This window comes from Falco cherrug, chromosome Z (genome assembly GCF_023634085.1).
Source record: "Falco cherrug isolate bFalChe1 chromosome Z, bFalChe1.pri, whole genome shotgun sequence".
Taxonomy (NCBI): Eukaryota; Metazoa; Chordata; class Aves; order Falconiformes; family Falconidae; genus Falco; species Falco cherrug.
This window is the reverse complement of record NC_073720.1, coordinates 9029529-9049085: the sequence shown is the minus strand read 5'-3', so window position 1 is coordinate 9049085 and position 19557 is coordinate 9029529. Positions and strand designations below refer to the sequence as shown.

Below are 19557 nucleotides of genomic sequence, written 5' to 3'. Positions count from 1 at the left end.
ATTTAGGAAGCACTAGAGATACTTGAAACAGACATTCCTCACCTAGTACCTAGCCTGATGTTTCAAGCAAAGAAAATGAGATTATCTGGACCAAATCTATTTGCGAGGGTGGGGGTGAGTGATGGCTACAGAAAGGGGCTTACGTTCAGCAAATAAACCTCAGCTTCTGCCAAAAGCCATGCTGACAACACCTCCTGGTGCCAGGCTGCCTGCTCTTGTTTGCTTCATCACTTTGCACACATCCATCTATAAAGAGGGTGGTCCATGCAAGAGCCCTGTGCAGAATCCTTGTCACCAGAAATAACCTACTTGACACCTGGTGGAATTGCCTCCCCCTGCCTCCCTGTCTCCTCTCTTCTTCTGTTTTCTGTTTCCGTTTATTGACAAGGGATAGAAACCTGCATTTTTTGCAGTTTCATCCTGTTGGTCATCTATACATATAAACAACTTCTCTGGCAGGATAACTTACACCAAAGCCTGCTTTAACGTACCCCACAGTAAATCAAACTGACTTTTAAGAACTTTCGTAGACTTAGTCACCACCATTAAAAAAAAAATCAAACCTAGTCCTATTCTTTTGCCTACTTGTTATATCTTCTAGAAATTACGGTGATAATACCTAACGAAGCAGGCAGGCAGGTGGAAGAAAGAAAGGAAGAAATTAAAAAAAAAAAAAAAAAAGGTAAGAAAAGGAGAAAACAAGACACCCCAACTTCTAATAAAAAGAATAATACAATCAATTTAATAAAAACAGAAATGCTTTGACAAATTGAAAATAGACCCAATTATTTTTTCTGTAAAATTTCCACTGACTTCTAAAAAATCTAAAAAGACATAAGACCTGAACAATGCATGTGCACACACAGCCCACATAGTACCAAGTTATGTGCAAATCCACATATTGAAATTCTTGTGATTTTCTTTGAAAGGAGGAATTAAGCTGAATTTTCTTTTACCTAGAATGCTACAATGAGAACAAAAATTTTAAGTATACACTTAGAAAAATCTTGATCTAAAGAAATAAGGGGAGGAAGCATTTTTGATGTTTATGAAAAGCAGTAACTCTGAAATTATATTAAATGGACTTTTTTTGAAATGCAGGTTGCTATATGACTGGTACCAAGCCGGGGCATATTCCAGTTGTCATTCAGTGGTGTCCTTGCAATACAAGTTTTGTGTGTGTGTGTGTTTTAATTCCAATAGTACCTTGCACTTTTTAGCCAAGGTATATCAACTCTACATCAAAAATCTTTACTGGAGAGCTTCACCTTTACGTTGCTTGTAGTAGATCACACTGTGTACTGTGAACACCTACATCTGCATACCTGTGTCCAGAGGTACGCTTCCATCCAGGAAAGCACAGGGATTTCAGAACTAAAGCTGAAGCACCGTCTCTCCTGCAGCTAGATATACTGCCATACATCTGAGGCTTCGGAGGTCTGCTTTGGAGTGTGCTCTCCTGCACTTCATGATGAACAGAGACACTTTGAGTAACAGCTCAGGTTTGTTTACTCCACATGACAGACAAAAATTCAACACTACTAATGTAACAGGGTTTGGAAGAAGAACATAGACAGGCTGGACCATGTCAAAAGAAAATAAGATTTGTTCACCTACCTTTCTTAACCCTGAAGTCCATCTAGACAGCCTGGAGATGTGATTGAGTAACAGATAGCAGTATATATTCGAACAGTACTTTTTAATGCTGATATACCAGAGCCATTTCATAAGCATGTGCTGTTTTTCCTGTTACCTTCAGGTACTCATCACTGAAAAACAGCCACCTCTGATGTTGTGCTAGCTGTTAAACAATGCGCAGGAACATCCCCAGTGGCTTTGGCTGGGGAAGGAAGGGAAATGCAACAAGCAGGCTGACTTCTCTGCTGTGTGAAGCACTGTTGAAATCAGCAGAAAGGAGCTAAGAAATCTGTCTGACGACCTGTTAAAACCAAGAAACTGTTACTACAGGAGGCCTCTTGACAGGGTATCAGAGTGCACACACTGAAACAAGTTGCTTCATGGGCAGCCAGATGTGTAAACCCTCTTCCAATGTCCCTACCCCCATGAGTTCATTAATGTCTAATAAAAGATGGGCTTATGAGCACTAATGAGAACTCTCTGCTCTGCCTGACTGCCTATTTTCATGAAATTTATAGGAACACAATAGCTTTCAATAGCTTTGGGACCTCTTCCACCCTATCAAGGATAGGTTAAATTACCCAGTGGGTTCAAAGCTCAAAGGAGGAGCCCTTGACAGATTGACTGATAGATGGGCCCAGGCACACACTTACAAACAGCTTGATTGTACAAGTCTGATTTCCTTTGGAAAGAAGAAGTAGTGGTTTTATTGGTCCCAGCCAATAGATGGAATAACTTGTAGCAAATTGTCTCCTATTGCTTTCTTAAGATGTTGCTTTAATGAAAACCCGATGGTAAAGCACCTTCTGGATTTTGAAGATGTCACTTTAATGCTTCCCTGGGCAAAGTGTCCTTGCTGAGCTTGAGAATATCACTATGATACCATCAGTGGTGAAGATGGTACAGCTGCCAGTGTGCTGAAAGCAAAAGTCTGGAAAAGAAGGAGAGCTTTTCAGAAGCATGTCCTTCATTTTAAAGGGCAAGGCCATGGCTTTGAGAAGCCGAACAATTTCTCTGAAGTACAATTTTGTTTGTGCTGCAGGGGTATTTACTGTTCTAAGGTTTCCTGGCATTTAGGTGGTGTCGGTAGAACAGATTTACATAAAAAGGGGGGAAAATAATCAAACCTTCAAAGGAGCTTTAAAAGGACAATATCCCAACCCACTGTCTGTTTGGGGGATTTTATTTGGACAGAGCTGTTGCTGAGCCTTTTGTGACCAGATATTTGTACGTGTTTTAGTGAATGTTTGCATGGCTGTGCGCAGGAGATAATATAACTGACAGGCTAGTGATGACGGATTCCTGCAGCACAGCGGATGCAGGGAGTTCAGGAATGGGGCTACATCCTCTCCAGTATGACAGCACCATCTTTTCTTTTTTCCTGCAATGTCAACTGCAAGATGTTCCCCATTCACAAATGGGTGGGTGCTAAGGTCCTGACAGGCTGGGCCCGGAGGTAACTGCCCTCCAGACTCCCCACAGATGCAACCCATGCCCTCTGATTTGTTTTCTAGAAGGTTTACAAAAGCCAGAAGTCTTACACAAAGCTGAGGTAGGGAAAGAGGACAAAATGAATAAAGAAGCAGGCCAAATTTAAGTAAGGCAATGATTAGTATTTGGAAGATATGGCTTCTGCTCCAAGCTGTGTAATGAGGTGCTGCTACCAAACCATGATGACTCAGTGTTCCTCAGTTTCCTTGTCCATACACTGAGCAAGTCAAGGAGGCTGATTTCACCTGAAAAAAAGCTTTAAGAGCCGCTGACAAAGCTGCAGAAGAGCAAAGAATTGTCTACTTCACCCAGTGGAGCACCATCCTTTTTAAAGCCATCTTTTCTCCCCTTCTTCATTTTGTGGGTAAAGGTGAGTAGCTTTACATTGCTGGTACACCAATGGGTACAGGAAGGAACTGCAGTTCCACTTTGCACTTAACTGCTCTTTTCTATGGGCAGGAACAGATGTGTGCACAATTGGCTTAAGTGTTTAAGGCATGTCTATAGAAAACAATGTCTAATTGTAGAAAGCTACAAGAACAGGAGAACAGAAGAAGAAAAAGGAAAAGAAGAAGAAAAAAACCAACCCACAGTCAGAAGCATACACATACAGGGAGAAACCCTTCTGCAAAATTTCTATGCCAGCTTCTGCAACCCTCAACCAATTCTTTTTAACACCAACTTGCCAAAATAAACTATAGTTTGCATTTTCAGTGGTTGCTTTTTTGGCTGTAATTTTCCCTACGCTCACATCTCTAAATACATTTGCAGGAGGGGAAATGAATGTGTGCGCCCTTCCTGGTAGCAAATCCACTAACTTGTCTCTGCACTTCATCAGGCTGTGAAAGGCAGACTTCACACCGTGAGAAACAGCCCAGGATAAATCAGCCCATTCACTGTCTTCATTCATCTATTGAACATCTTTTGCATGTGTTCAGATTGTATTGTGGCGTAGATAACACTGAAAGACTCTTGAACATTGGCTTTTAATTGCTGGCTGTTACACTGTTCAGCTTTCAGAGAAGTAACATGATTCCTAAAGAAAATTCCAATATGCAAACACCACATTGATGGTAAGAGGGTGTTTAAGACTTAGGTACTTGGACTGTTCTCGAGGAAACCTTCCATGGAGGCCTTGGTCCAAAGGCCTCTGCAGTCTGAGTAGGCTTTGGACCAAATCCTAAATAGTTTCGTGGGTACACCCTGGTTTCAGACCTCATCTTTGTACCTCTGGAGAATTATGAATTTTCACAGTGGAGGCAAAATCTTACCCCCTCCAGGACCAGACTGCCCTCACTGGCTGCAGAAAGTCCTGCTGACTATGAAAGCAGTTGCTTACATGGACAAGAGACTGTTAAGAGACTGGTTCATGCATTTTACCTGTCCTATAATGTGTGGAAAAAGAACCAGACACAAAAGCACGCACTACAGCCTGTCAAGAAACCCTACCAAATCTAAGCATTTCTGACATGCTTTTGCAGTGGTAATTGACCATTTGGATTGTGGATACCCAAACTGTAATTTTTCAAGGACACCATCTGATGAATGTGAGGTTTTCCCTGGATTTCCATCTTCACTCTGAAGGCAAAATCTATGTGGTCTATGAGCTTTGCTGGCTCATGTGATTGCAGTGGGCTCAGCCAAGGGCCATGTATTCGTTTGTGATCTGCCTGGAGCTGGTAAAGAACTGATATAAGATCAGCAGATCTGTGTCCTGGACCAACATGTCTTTCTCTTTTTCAAGGTTGCAGGAGAGGACAGTCTTATCACAGTCTATTCGGCCCAAGCTTCATATCTGGTAGAGCAGCCCATGTGCTTCCCTGAAGTGCTGTGAGGTGGATTTAGTCCTGCAAGCTATTTGCTTATTTTCCTGCATTTGATGGCAGGATCTGGAAAACAGCTACTAGGAATAATGAAACTTCAGGGTCGACTGGCTTCAGGAGTTTACATTGAACATTTTGCAGGCAGGAGGACCAACTTATCAAAACAAGAGTCAGGTGAAGACTGGCACTACTAAATGACAACACTTGTGATAGCTTTTTCCCATTCTGCTAATTGAAATAGCAGCAGCAGATACATACACACCCACTAACGTAATCCTTTTTCCTGTAAGCAATGGAAAAGGTCTCATACAGCATACTGTCTTGCACACTTAATCTTCACTGCACCCTGAGCTACAGGAGGAACAGATCTCCCTTGCTCCAAAGCAGGCAGTGATGTCCCAAAGAAGGCAATAGTTATGGCCAAGGTAACCCAGGCTGTCAGAGACAGAGCAAACACTTGAATAAAAGTTCAGGCTGGACCTTTAACTTCTGGGCTGTCCTTTTCTGTTCATAACAGCAGCAAGTGACAGAAGGAGCCCAGCAACATTCACCAGCTTAATAACAATCATTACTATGCTAGGAGACTGGATGGATAATGCAGTCCCAAAGCATGGACATGAACTAATGTCATCAGCATTGGTATAAATAGGGTGTCTGCATTTAATTAATAAATAATAGGCTGCAATGCTAATCTCCTTCTGCTAACTCTTTTCTAAAGGTGCAATCTATTAATCACATGTCACTGCCAGCCTGGTCACTTCTTTTTTTAGATTCAAGACAGAAAAAAATAGCTAGAAATAAATGGATCCTAAATACAGCAGGGCAATTGAATAGCACAGCTAGCATTATGATCCACTGCTGATTTCAATCCTTAGCTACAAGTTTTTCCCCCTAAGGATGGATATAATACTTTAAAGAGAGAATGAAGTCTTGCAATGTTGTTAAAGGTCAGCATGTTACTAATGTCTGTAAAACGGATGATTTTTTTCCTCTGATTATTTGCCCATGGAAATCCTGTCTCTCAACATGCAGTAAGACCCATTTCTGTGGGCGTTGGCTAAGGCAGGTGAGATGTTCTTTTTGGGATGGGGACAGCACAGCTTTCTGAAGAGCACTGGAACTCTCTCACCTGTCTGGCACATGGTAAGACTAGGAAGCTAGAAACTTAAGGAGACGAAACATTTGTGCTGGTATGGAAATGTGGTAAGAGGGAAATGAGAGCGCTGCTCATATAGAAGTCATGCAAATTTCTTCCTCTGCATCTGAATATCCACTTTCTAGGAAGCTTTCCTGTCAATGCTCTGAATGAACTTCTTAGACACAATGCAGATTTTCACCTGTTCGGCTTCAGGATTATCAACCTGCTGTGCCTTTTCTAGGGTCTCTTTAGCAAAGCCTGGGAAACTTTGCCCCAGCAAAACATAGCCGCTCGGGGTTTTGTGTGCAGGAGGTAAGGGGGAGGCATGCGTATTTAGGTCAGAAAGCAAGTTTTCATCCAAATTATTTTGGTTGGAAAATATATCCTACTGTGTCTAGTTGTTAAACATAATTGATTGCAAAAATGTGTCCTTACTAATTGAACTGATTTTCAAAATGATTAAAAGCTTTTCAGAAAGTTCATCTCCACAATTCCAACTTGTTTGATATCAAAGTTGTGCTGAAGCCTCAAAAGAGTCATTCTCCGGCTAAATTTCTTTATTCTTCAAATACAAGTGAGATGCCTCAGCACAGAACATCTGGGTGAAATTTTACAGTTTATGCGAGAGGTTAAGTGAGATCTAACAATTCCTTCTAGATCTAAAACCTATTCATTTCCTTTTAATCTAGCCAGAAACACCAGAAGAATGGCTAGTGCTCTGGTGTTTTGGCCTTTCCTCTCAAAGTCCAAACTTCAATAATAGAACATTACAGGCCCTAATAAAAACCACATTGCCTGTAATACCAGGGCAGAGTGCTGGATCACACGCTGAGATCAAGGAGAGACAGGGATAAATTCAGCTCATTGCAAACACTGGAGAATATACTTGCATCAGGATTTGAATTTCTGTTGTAAGACATGATGTTTGACCCCTGTTTTGTTCTAGGTGGTTCTGGGCCCTTTGAAGAGTTGCCTCTAAAGAGACAGCTGGTACTTAGGAACTGTTATATCCCAGTTTTCTCCTGCTCACTTGCTTCTCCCACAGTACCCAGGGACCTGCCTTGCCTGCAGCAAGTGGCGCGGTAGCATAGTGGTCTCCCTGTCAGTGTGATGTGTCTCTCCAGCATCTGCTGAATCTCAGGTTCTTTTCTACTAGCAAACTTGTCCACCAAAGACAGCTTCTTCACCTTAGCTGCGACCAAATAGCACATGGTGTGACTGTGCAGGAGGAGGGTCCTTGTCAAGAAGGTCCTAAGGTCTTGTGTATGTTACTCAGGAAGTCACTCGCTTTGTCTCAGAGGATGTGTCCCCAAAAGGAGCTTTGCTTCAAGGCCATCCTTAATGTTTCCTTTCCCCAGGTAGACCCATAACTCCACGGCCCCTGGCCTGATGAATTAGTTTCACTCCCAGTTGTGCAACCCAGAACAATGCCTTTTATTGCATCTGGGAAGACACTGCATGACAGGTGCACATCCAGACGCTGTGTCTGGTCTTCTCTTTAGAGAGTAAGCTCTTAAGGAAAAGAGGGCTTCCATCTGTTCTGTATTGTGCAATGAACCTGGTGTCATGGTTCATAACTGGTCTCCCGGGCACTGCTGCAAGATAGATAGTAAATAATTAGATTTCTGATCTAGGGAGTGGAGAGACTGCTTTGGTTTAGTCCAATCTCTAAAGTCATTAAACTCATTCTATCTTCATTCCCCCTTGCCTGAAGTTCTGGCCCATTCTCCCACATCTCTTCTTCACTAGCTGTTTTTAATAATAATAGTCGTAGTCATTGTGGGGGGAAAAAAAATATAAATCCAAGAAAGCAACTCATCCAACCTACCTTACATTGTGGCAACATAATTTCATGTTAATTGGATAGCTGCTTATAAGTGTCAGTAGTTTGTGGTTTATAATCAATGCATCTGGCAATTCATCAGTGACTCAAGAGATGGATAAAATAAAGATTTGGGAGAATTAATTACCATTCATATGGCAGCTCATGGGAGGGAAGTAGTTTACTAACTATGAATTCCTGCTTACTAGGTTTGATGCTACAAGAAAGCATCCCTCCACTAAGGCCAGTCCTAATACATTTGAGATACTTATCTCTTATTTTTAACAAATATTCTACTCCTGTTCATTGGGCAATCTGGAATTGTATTATGAAACAAACCTTTTCTAACAGGACATGTCTTGCTGTAGTTCCCACAAGCATGAACAGGCAGTGTCTCTTACAGGGATGAGTCTGAGTTGACTCCACTGTAAAAGTGTGAGGAATCAGCCCCACAAAGTTGTCTCCAACTATTTTTCAAAGGGAATATTTAGACACACAAGGCCCATTGACTTTATGTGAGATTTGAGCAGTGAAACACATTTGACACTTTTGAACATCTCTATATATCTAACCAAGTTACTTCTGTGGAACTAATGATTAGAGAACCTGAGCACCTCATAATCTTTAATGTATGTATCCTAGCAGCACCAATGCTATTTTATAGAAGGAAACTGAAATCAGAGCAAGTTGTTTGGCCAATTTTGTATGTATTAGACAGTCAAAGATAATATTAGGCATCAGTTAGAAATGGAGTAAGAATAACAACCTGACCCTGAGTAACCTCTTCAAGGTCAAGGTGAAAATCTGTGACAAGGCAAGTAGTTAAGCCTCAGTCTTCCAAGCTGCAGTCTATTGCATTGCATAGAGCTTTCTCTTCCTCTGTGCAGGATCAGGCGGCAAGACTGTCCTTAAAATTGAAAAGAAAGGAAACAGTCCCTCACTAATTGAAGCCAACTGTTTATCCTCCCTGGGGGAAAATGTTTCAGTGCAGTGCTGCCTTGAAAATTACCTCTCTACAAATGATATTACAAGGGGCCGTATTCATTTTCCATCACAGATTCCAAAACAAGCTGGTTTTAAAGATAAAAATATTTTTCTTAATTATGAAAACACATTTTAAAGTCACTGATGTTGTGCACTGCTTTTAATTTAAAACTTTTTTTTTTTTTTGAGTTCACTTTCTGCTATGAGAAGGGGAGTGGTATCAAACCCAAATACAAAAAAGAAAATGGAAATTGACTTGAAAGAGGAATTAAAATTGATCAGATTATCTCTATTGCTCAGTCTGATTGGGATACTACCCCTCTTATCTTCCCCTGATATTATGAAGCAAACAGTAATGGAAAAAGATGCCTTCCGTTTTTAGGACAAACCCCAGCATCTCCTAGAATCCACAGGTTTTATATAGCAATTTTTATTCATAGATCTTAACTAGGGTTTCAGAACGGTGAAGTATCATCGTTCATACAATACAGATAGAAAACTGTGGCCTGAAAAGGTGAAAGTTGCGATTCATCTTACCTCTTTTCAGGTGTCTAAAAGTGAGATACCTAAATCTGAGTTAATTGGCGCAGGTTCATTCTGGATTCACTGAAGAGAGAGAGAAGGGAAACTTCTGGGCATCATTTATCCCATCCATCTTAGGATGGGGTAGATCACAGTTTGGAAGCACCTCTCTCCCTCCACTGTCCATAGGCAAAACCTAGATGACTAACTTAGACTATACGACTAATATTTAGGTGCTAAAACTAGGCAAAGGGAATCCTGCCTGAAATAACATTGTAAGGACAGTGTTATAGAAGCCCTATTTAAAATTTCTTCTGTCACTAAGTTCAAGGCTCCTAAGACAACCAGTTTCTGGGTAAAAGCACCAGATACAGTTTACTCAGAGAGCTAAATTGTTTACACAGGGATTTTCTACTTCCCAAACTGATTTTGTGTCCGTAGTGCAGAATATATATAGCAACTGGAAAATGCTGTGTATGCCACGGAGAAAAGTTTTCTTGACCTCCAGTATCTCCTGAGTCTTGAAACTTCTTGCAAGCTGTGATACTACCATCTGGAATCTTAGCAGGCAAGGGGCAAAACCCTCCTCACTGAAATGCCTGCTCAGAGAAGACAGAGTTCAGTCTGCATTGAATCGGCAGGGCTGATCCAGTCTTATTTTAAATTGCTTAGTTATAACCCCTGTGTGCCAAGACCTGAGGGTACTGACTGCAGTCCAGACATTTTCTAGCTCCTATATCATGCTAAAACTCACTTTCCAGAAAGACCCTGGATTACTCTAGTCAAAGATCTTTGCAAGCATGCAGTAAACAAGTGACAGTCACGGAGAAACGGGCACACAGCAATACGTGCTGAATGCTGGACTCAGCTGTACCCTGGCAATAATTTAGGCAGCAGTATAACTGTATAAACTGTACTAGATCTGGAAACAACAAATTTATTTATCTGGAGCCAGGGTTATAAAAGTGGTTATAAAAGATATTTGATTGACGCTGATTACAGTTGGGGTTAGATGAATAAACAAACACACATTAATTACATGTGTACATCAGATGCATGCAACTGTAAGTTGCCAGGAGGAACTGAAGTTCAGACCTAGAGTAATGATGCCAGGCATGGGAATAACTCTGGATGCCTCATAACATTTTGTGTTTTTAACTATAAAATATGTCTCCTTTTATCCCGATTCCAAGTGACCTACAACACAACGAGTTTTCTACCAGATGGCTCAGTTTCCTTTGTACTAATTCTTCTTCTTCATTCTTCCTTACATCACATTTTGCATCAGACCTCTTCTAAGACCTCTGCCTTCCTGGTACAGCAACCAGCAGCAATGACATTTTGACATGGGGTGAGAAACTGGATGTTTCAAATTACAGGCCTTGTCCAGGGATTGCCTGTGCATTTTTATTCAAGTATCACTGGAAAAATACAGAAGTGCCCACAATGCAGAAGTAAAGACAACACCAAACGCCTCATACCTCGCTCACTGCTGACTGTATAGAGGGATATTGGTGCATGACCGCTCTGGGAGCTGGGCTTGGACTTGGTCTGAGAACATTTCAATCCTTTGTGAATGTCAGACGAAATGCACAAGGAAGAAGCTTGGAAAATCAACAGAACATGAAATCTGTAGGGTATGAGCATCAGTCACTCTCACTTTATTCAACATCTGGCAGAAAAATTGCCTATATGTTCCCTTTCCCCCAAATGTTTCTCCAAAAGAACAGTGAAACATGTCCATTTTTTAAAGAAATGCCCCTGTAACCATAACTACAAGTATGTCAATAGAAAAATACATAATAAATGGCTCGACTTTTTTGTGAGACAGTTCATTAGAAACTTCATTTGTCTACATGGATTGCACTTATTCAGCTATATTCTAATAAAATGCACATTGCTTCCAGTAAAGGGAATGCATTTACTATTGATGTGCTATAAACTACCATACAGAGAGGTGTTATTATATCCCTGTGTAATAACAAGCCAATTATAATGATCAGCAAAACCTTTACAATAAAGTCAATGCATGAGGAGTGATTATCATAATGCATTCTAACTGCTCAGTGCCATAAATGCTTTGCAATTAATTGTGGAGCATATCTATATATGCATTATTAATGCTGTATAAAAACCCATTGACAAGCAACCTTTACATTAAAAAAAGATACTAGGATTGTAATGTGTCCCTGAGTTCACCTAGGAGCCTGAGTTGTTTACAAAGGCGGAATTTTTTATAGGATTACATTTTTTATTTTCTCCACTCTCTTCCTCCCACCACATCTCATATTCTTGAAAAACCTCCAAATAACACTGTAGCATGAGGGCCCTCGATCATCCACTGTTTGATTTTTGGTCCTATACACATCATCTTGGGCACAGCTACAGGCTTTCACTGGTGTCCTAACCTATGACACTGACAGCCTGACATGGAAAAATGCCAAAGGCACTTGCCGCAAGTAATGAGCAAACAAAACATATCATAACCTAAGCAGGCAGTGCAGGAAGGGTGAGAAGGAAAAGGGAATCGAAGTTACATAATTGATCAAAAGTCGTGTGGTAGCAGAGAACAGAACTGGCATCAAAACCTCAAGGCAATGAGCTTCCCAGCCTCTCCCCAGGCTCTGCTCGAGACTCTCTTTCTTGTCAGTAAGACTATTAGGTTACTGATGTTTTATGAAAAATGTGCAATATGTTGTGTATTTTTTCCCCTTTTTTCCCTTAATACTTGATTTTAAAAGGTTGTCCTTAGGACATGTGCTAGAACACAGTGTCCTGTGGATCTTTTCCAGTTCCTGTTGACAGGCATACTTCCATCGATTTCAATCATGATTGAAAGGGCAGACATGAAGAAAAGTTTGATGTCCCTTGTATTCTTTCAGCTGGTGAGTATGGAATGGAGCACATCAGGCTTCAACAATCATTGAATATAGAACACTACACATGAGGGTCTGCTGCAGCCTTTTTTCTCCCCTAGAATAAAGTTTTACCAGACAGTGGAGGGCACAAATGGGGTCATCCAGGGCCACTTTGAATTAACTGATCTATTTGCATGCTGCTACTTTCTGCGGCTTGAAAATACAGTCTTGTGAGGACAACAGTGTTAGCTGTCAGTAGGGTCACGCAATTGTGAATTTCCTCAATAAATCAGATTTTCATTTTCCATTGACTGTAATCAGCCCCACAACAAGCCACAGCTAGAAAGAGAAGATTTTCATGTGTACTAAAATGTTCTTTCTAGATGAGTTTTATCTTACAGCCAAAGGAGAAACACTATAGATTTTCACAGATATTCAGACCTGGGATTAAATCCAAGGGACAGGTTTCCTTTGAGCCTAGTGGTTTTGAGCACTGCTGTAGAAGGTTCTATCACACACAATGGGGTCTAAAGCTTGGCTCTGCTTTTTGAAGACTGTGGCTTCACCTGAACTGAGAGAAAGCAATGATGTCCAAATCTGGGTGACGTTCTTGATTCTGCCCTGGACTCCATGTGTCCCTGTTCACATGGGGACAAACCCAGGACATACAGGAGAAAAGGGGCCAGGGTGATGCTCAAGACTGTGCAGTATCTGAGGTAGCCTTTGTGATCTTAGGCCCAGCTCCCTTCCCTTGACTAGATAGAGAGGTGAATGTGTTTCGAGGCACTGACATCTCTCCCTCCCAGTGCTATAGCATCTCCAATGGCCATTCCTCAGGAGCCCGCCCTATCAATGACACCAAGGTTTTCTGCTGGTTCTGACACTTCCCCAGCCTCTGAGGCAAGAAACCTGCCTCCCAGTTTGTATCAAGATCTTCTGGTTAGATTCATCATATTACTTTTTTTCCTTTGACTCATGAGCTCATCTCCTCTCCCACTGGATTTTTTAACAGAATATTAGACTATTTTTAAACAATTATTCCTTCTCTTTACCCTTCACACAAAGATACTGCAACTCTGCACCAGGGTGTTGTTTAATATCGGATATGTAATTAACAGAGAAAAGAGATTCAGGTTTGGGTGTGGAGGCATTATTATTTTTTTTTTAATTCCTTGTGCCAGAAAAGTCAGAACCCATTGATTAATCATGTCTGAGGAAAAATTTCAGGAAAAGATGTATAACACTTAGAAGGAGGTTTTGGCATGGAGATAGAAATCTTTCAAACTGTAAGGGCATATAAAAAGGAGGAGAAATGTTGTTTAAACTGTTATGGGCATTAAGGAAAAGAAAGGAGAGTTTGAGGCCTTGGGTGTGGTAAATGATTTGTCCAGAGGTCACCTCATAAAACATGAAGACAGAAGTTGTTACTGTCCAACTAGTAGTCTTAGCCTTGCAAGTGCAATGCTCACAACAAAGGTGACCCAAGCTACAAAAGATTGGGGTGAATCATACTGGGCTCATAGCAATGTTGAAGGAGTTAATAGGTATGCATTCATGGAGAAGTAAGCTTGGATCTTTTACCCTGCTGTGAGAAGGGAGAACATTATCTGTCTTCCTGAGGTGTTTGCCAGGGCCACCTGCCTGCTCCTGCTGGATGGGTGTGGGAACCATAAAAGAAAAAGAGATGAACAGTTGAAAAAGCTGTGGCAGGCCACATAAAGGTAGGTTGTGTGGATTACCATCTGGAAACAGGACATTCCTTCAGCCTGCTTTCCAGCTTCTGGGATAGGAAGTCTTTTAAAGAAGCCCACCAAAGGTACCAGATAGGGAACTGCTGGTAAAGAAGCTTCCAAGGAGATTGACGTGCCAGGCAACAGATGTGGTTCAGAGACAAGGGAGAGATGAGAATTACAAAGGGACAGCTCTGGTGCATGCATCGTCCCAGACTTCAGGACTTCTTGCACACAGCCATAGCCTAATCTCCAGCAGTGCAGGAAAGAAGATGCTGACCTCTGCCAAAATTGCCATCTCTTCATCCTTAACTCTCTACTTCAGACCTTTCCAGTCTGAAGGTCTGAGCAAGCAAATGTAATCTTTGCAAAGCACTTCCAAGGAAGAAGGAAATTGCTCCGTGTTTCATAGTTGTACCAGTGTAAAGGCAAACTAAGGTGAAAACAACCAGTCTTGCTTGATTGCAGCACCTAAACAGGCCTGGATCTGGCTGGTACCTGGATGGGAAGCTTTCTGAGAGGTTTTGGCCATCTGCAAAAGCCACAGAATTCTGATCAGTTAAATGGAAAACAGCTAAATGCCAAATAGTTACTGGGACTTTGGGCTGTTTGTCACAGATAAACCCTGCCAACAGAGAGTTGGAAATGGCCTGAATGAAATAAGAAATAGATTCAGACTTTTGTCCCAAAGGAAAATAGGGCTTAGAAATTGTGGAGAGGCCATTCTGGCGCCATCATCATTGCTAAGTTGATGGAAGGGAAAAAAAGAAACAGATCATAGTGCGTGAACAAGGCACCACTGCTTTTCTGTTTACTGTAAATGAATGCTTGGACATTTTTCTCTGAAGCTGGAGTAAACCATAACCAGGCAGATAAATTCAGAGCCTGCACATCGAGTAACAAGTAGAGAAATGATGCAAGTCAGTTGCAATATGAAGTGCAAACCTTCCAGCTGCTGCTATCACCTCCCCCAAACAGCAGACAAAAAAAACACACACTGCACATGCTTTCCCAAAACATACCCCCCAAAAAACTGGCTTGCAAGCACAAACACAGACAAAAGCTTTAGTAGATTTGTGAAGTCTTGCATGCAGAAAATGCTACAATGTGATGAACTGCACACCCCTGTAAATCTCTCAACACCCTTTTTGTAGGACACTGCACCCTTTCAACTGAACCACTTTGGACTTCGCCTTTTTATTTTCTTTTGCCCAGGAACCTTCTCTATCTCTTCCATAAAATGCAGGATGACCCCAAAAACACCACAAAGTGTTTCTTGGTAGAGACGTTAACACTGGGCCTGGGTAGCACACTCTGGGCATCTTTGCATGCCTTTCTTTACGGACCTTCCTCTGTCCTTTGAGAGGAATGTGGGAGCAATGGAGCATCTAAGCATCACTAACGGAGTACAACTAGAGCAGCAGGAGAATCTTTTCCTTTTAAAAAATGTTACTCCCTGTACAACCTAGTGGGACCTTGGGGCTGTGTTTATCATAGGTTAACCCTGCCAGCTGCAGTGTGAGTTGTCTAGTAGGAGCTAGAGATATTGTGGATAAAATAAGAAACAGCTCCAAACTTTTGCCCCAAACCACAAAACAGACTTGAAATCTTTCCGTAAGTTTCCAAAACTTTAAGTCACTGATATCTAAAGACTATTTCTAGAGCTGAATATGAAACAAGAAACCAAAAAACCCCATCAACAACAACATGAAAATAATATAAAATTCTATCAGTTTAATTGAGATTTGTCATGTTCAGAATTTAATGTGGAGTTATAGCTTACATCCCTAAAACCATACTGGACTACCTAATCTATGGTGTAGTAGTTTCTTTATAGTCAACCTAAATTTTGGACAACACAAAAGCCAATGAGAGTTTTTAAAACACCCTTAATAGAGCTAGAGTTACACTCCAATTTTTCAGAATGAAATACAGAATTGTTGCCTTTTTATCACATTCTATCAATTCTATTACTGCTGAAGTCTCTATGAAATGTCAAAGAACTCTTTACCAACCAGGTATTTGAAGCTTCATGAAGCATTTTGCAGAAGGAATATCCCTGTACAACTTTTTATATATACGTGCACAAGCAGGCAAGAATGCAAAATGCAAAATTTTCCCATTGATTTAGACTGTTTCCCTAGAGAATGTACTGAGGATACATTCATTTCTAGTTCCTGTGAAATATGGGAAATGTAAATAATGCCAGTTTTTATTGAAAAGGATTGCAGGATTTGTCTTGCTCTTTGTTCAATATGGGGATTAACGAACAAAATAATAAACCCCAGAAAAACTAATAAGGGGCACTCAGCATTTCCATTTTGTTGGGTTGGGTGTAATTTGTGCCAAGCAACATTTTGAATTCGTCCCCAAACCTAGATAGTCTAATTGTCCAAATTCTCACTCACATGCACTAGATGCTAACACATCTGCTTTTGGTTCAATTGGGAATCAAGACAGGAAGGATTAAATACCAACAAAATCCAGACTCCAGAACAAGAGAAAAAAATGCTGAGCAGGATCTGGTTGCAGGGTAGAGTAAATTCTGAACTCCCACCAGCTTTGGGTTGAGGGATAACTTGCTGGAAAAGTCAAAGATTCATGTTTTAGCAAAGGGCAGGTATTTGCCCCTATATAAAACAGAATCTCACTTCCTCAAGGATACTGCTCACTATTTCCAGTAAAAGCCTTCTTGCAAACTACAGTTTCAAAGAACACTGCATTTTTTCTTTCATACATTGACCTGGCACCAAAATTCCCCATAAGCCAGAAGAGAGGTGTATTCAGAGTGTGGGCTTTGAGCAGACTGAAGACCTGTACTGTGTGTGCAGAAGAGCTGCTTCATCTTCCAAGCCCCTCTGTTCTCTCACGTCCCATACTGATACACAGACACAGTATAATAAGCTACAACTTAGGTTCCTTTGCTGTTGAAGTTGACCTTTATCTTGCAGCCCTAATGAAGCCTTTTGATGTGCTCCTAAGATACATGGCCCCCTTTTTAGCATTCTGTTTGCTGTACCTACTTTAACCAGTGGACTTGCAAAGAACCTAAGTTTTCAAACAATGCCTCCCTTGGGTGACAATTGTTCTTCTCTCCCATATTTGCCCTTGAGTCATGCTGTCCTGAAACATCACCAGCCCAGAAGCAGCTTGTGGGGAATTAGGACAACGTGCCTTTCATGCCAATGATGAGTGCACCCACTTGGCTCCTGCATCATGATCACCACTGATAGGAGCAATATGGGAGCAGAGTGGATGATAAAAGATGAAGTTTGTGTGCGTCGGGGTTATAATTAGCTAAAATACAATGGGGAAGGAACCACTGGTGTGGTGGATAATGTGAAATCAAACTGCCACCAGAGCCTTTTGCAGTTCAAACTGCACCGCCTGAAAGCAGCTGCTCTTAGCAAAAGAGTTTGAAAAGGCTTCCCAGAAAGCCAGGCATGCATTCTCTATTAGTGATTCACATTAAAAAACAACAACAAAAAAAAAACCAACAAAAAAAAACCAACCCGAACCCAGTGATTGGGAGCTACATACCCTGTAGGCGCACTAAGCAAATTGGCCAGCCTAATTATTATTTTTTTGTACATCTAATTAAATAGACAAAAGGCTCTCCCTTCACTCTCGCTGTCGGCACGAGTTCCACTGGAATGTGCATAATGTCCCCTCATTTGTCCAGGCAGCTGAGCCTTTGCCTTTTCCCCTAGGAAATCGGCACTGACAACTGCCCATGGCTTACCCACTCCTGCTCAGACACAGAGCCAGATTGTGAGGCAAGGAGGGAAAAAGGGTAAACTGACCTGGTTCTGTTAAAAACCACCAGATGATGCTGTACAATGTGACATGCCTTTGTGGCAGGTTAGAAACGTATCGTGGCCCTTGATAGCAGAAACTTGCCATCCTGGAGCCCATCAGATATTCTGCCCAGTGCTGGCCAAATTCCCTCAAATTTACTTCACAGGGACTCTGAAAGTGCAATATTTATCCCTGAGCTTTCTGGCATTTTTCCAGCACTCAGCTCTTCTCCTGCTCTGCAATTACGTGGCACCGCAGCCCTTCCTCACAGAGCCTCTGCTGACCTGCTGGTTTCACCACTCTGTAACACCAGCCCTTTAACTACAAGCTACGTACAAAGTCCTCCAATGACTTGAGTCATTGGAGAGTTTCAGCCTCACACTGATGCACTCAAAGCCTCTGGAATTCAAAGCTTTCAACTGAGAAAAGAACACAATTTCAGCACCTTTTGTCTGCGACACATTTTACTACTTTTAAGCAGTTGTTGATGGTTTCCACTAATGCCAGCCTGAAGATAGTTGTTGCATAAAGGAAGAAGAGTTTACGTATGTGGTGGGAATTAAAGAATTTTCACACATCTAAGAGCCACATCATTACTAAATGACAAAATATACTCCCACACTCATATGATACATAAGCACTAGTGTTTCTGCTGCATGTATCAGCAAAAGCTGCTCTATTTTTTCCTGAAGAGATAGGTGGAGAGCGGAAGGAAGCACCGTGTCATTATATATGCATGTATATATAAATGTACAGACACAAGAAAAGAAAAAAAGAAAAAAAGCGCAATGATAATTTATCCAGCATAACAGACTATCTCACACTTTCCCCATGGGCTTTGTGTTTGCTTTGACAAACCATATCAGTTGTGGTAAAAAACCTTCTACAGGAAACACCTTAACACTGTTGATCTACCAAACAGTCACTCGGCAAAGCCTTCCAAATCTACTGTGCAGTATGGAAAAGCAAAAGACCAGCTCCTGATTTTGGCTACACCTGTACTAATCCCGAATAACTCCCTGTGACTGAGAGAAGTCTTTTGTTTCCACAACAGGTTTATCCAGATAAGCTGATACAGGTGCAGAAAACTGCTACCTTAGAATTTCCTTTTTCCAAAAGCAGAATTCCTTCAGGCCAAGCGAAAACAACATGGTCAGATAAACCATAATATATCTGCCTCATCCTAGTCAAATTAAACACCTCTGCAGCTCAGCCCAACACAGGTCTGGAAAACCTACATTGCCATCACTGCTGTTAAACTTTGTTAAGTCAGTGCCTGATGCTTCACTTCTTAACAAGGCAGTTATTTGTTTCCCAGGCAATTTCTGGCACCTGCCTGCCTTTTAAAATCAAATAATAATTGAATATGAGGAAAGCGAGACGAAGTAAAGGAGATTTAATAAAGAGAATCTTTGCTGCAGAGGGAATTTCTTTGGCAGTGATTACGTTACTAATTGATCAGCACATTGCCTGAGAGAAGCCAGAGACAACAATTATACTTAGCAGTGTGGTTGAAAGCAATGCAGTCAACTACCTCCTCGGCTCTCGCTGTCCGCTGGTTTCACCTGGATTGGTCTGTTCATCTGTTAGAAAGAGCGGAGAGAGACACATAATTAATGGTGGAATTAAACATTCATGCAGAGTCTTGCTTTGTTTTTTAACCATGCAACATAGTTAGCACCAGAATTTACTTCATGAGGGTGGAAAAAAACCAATTAGTAAGCAAATAAGTCACCACTGAATACAGGCTGCT

At 41.3% G+C, this 19557-nt stretch overlaps 1 protein-coding gene across 9 annotated transcripts in view; it reads right to left on the bottom strand.

The window, feature by feature from the left end:
* The window catches only part of CELF4 (CUGBP Elav-like family member 4), a 723613-nt gene that overhangs the window by 292458 nt on the left and 411598 nt on the right, over positions 1 to 19557 (bottom strand). For all 9 annotated transcript variants that reach the window (XM_005436852.3, XM_027801973.2, XM_014278066.3 and 6 more), the window contains exon 3: positions 19339 to 19387. In XM_005436852.3, the coding sequence (XP_005436909.2) occupies positions 19339 to 19387 (49 nt within the window). The remainder of the gene's footprint in view (positions 1 to 19338; positions 19388 to 19557) is intronic.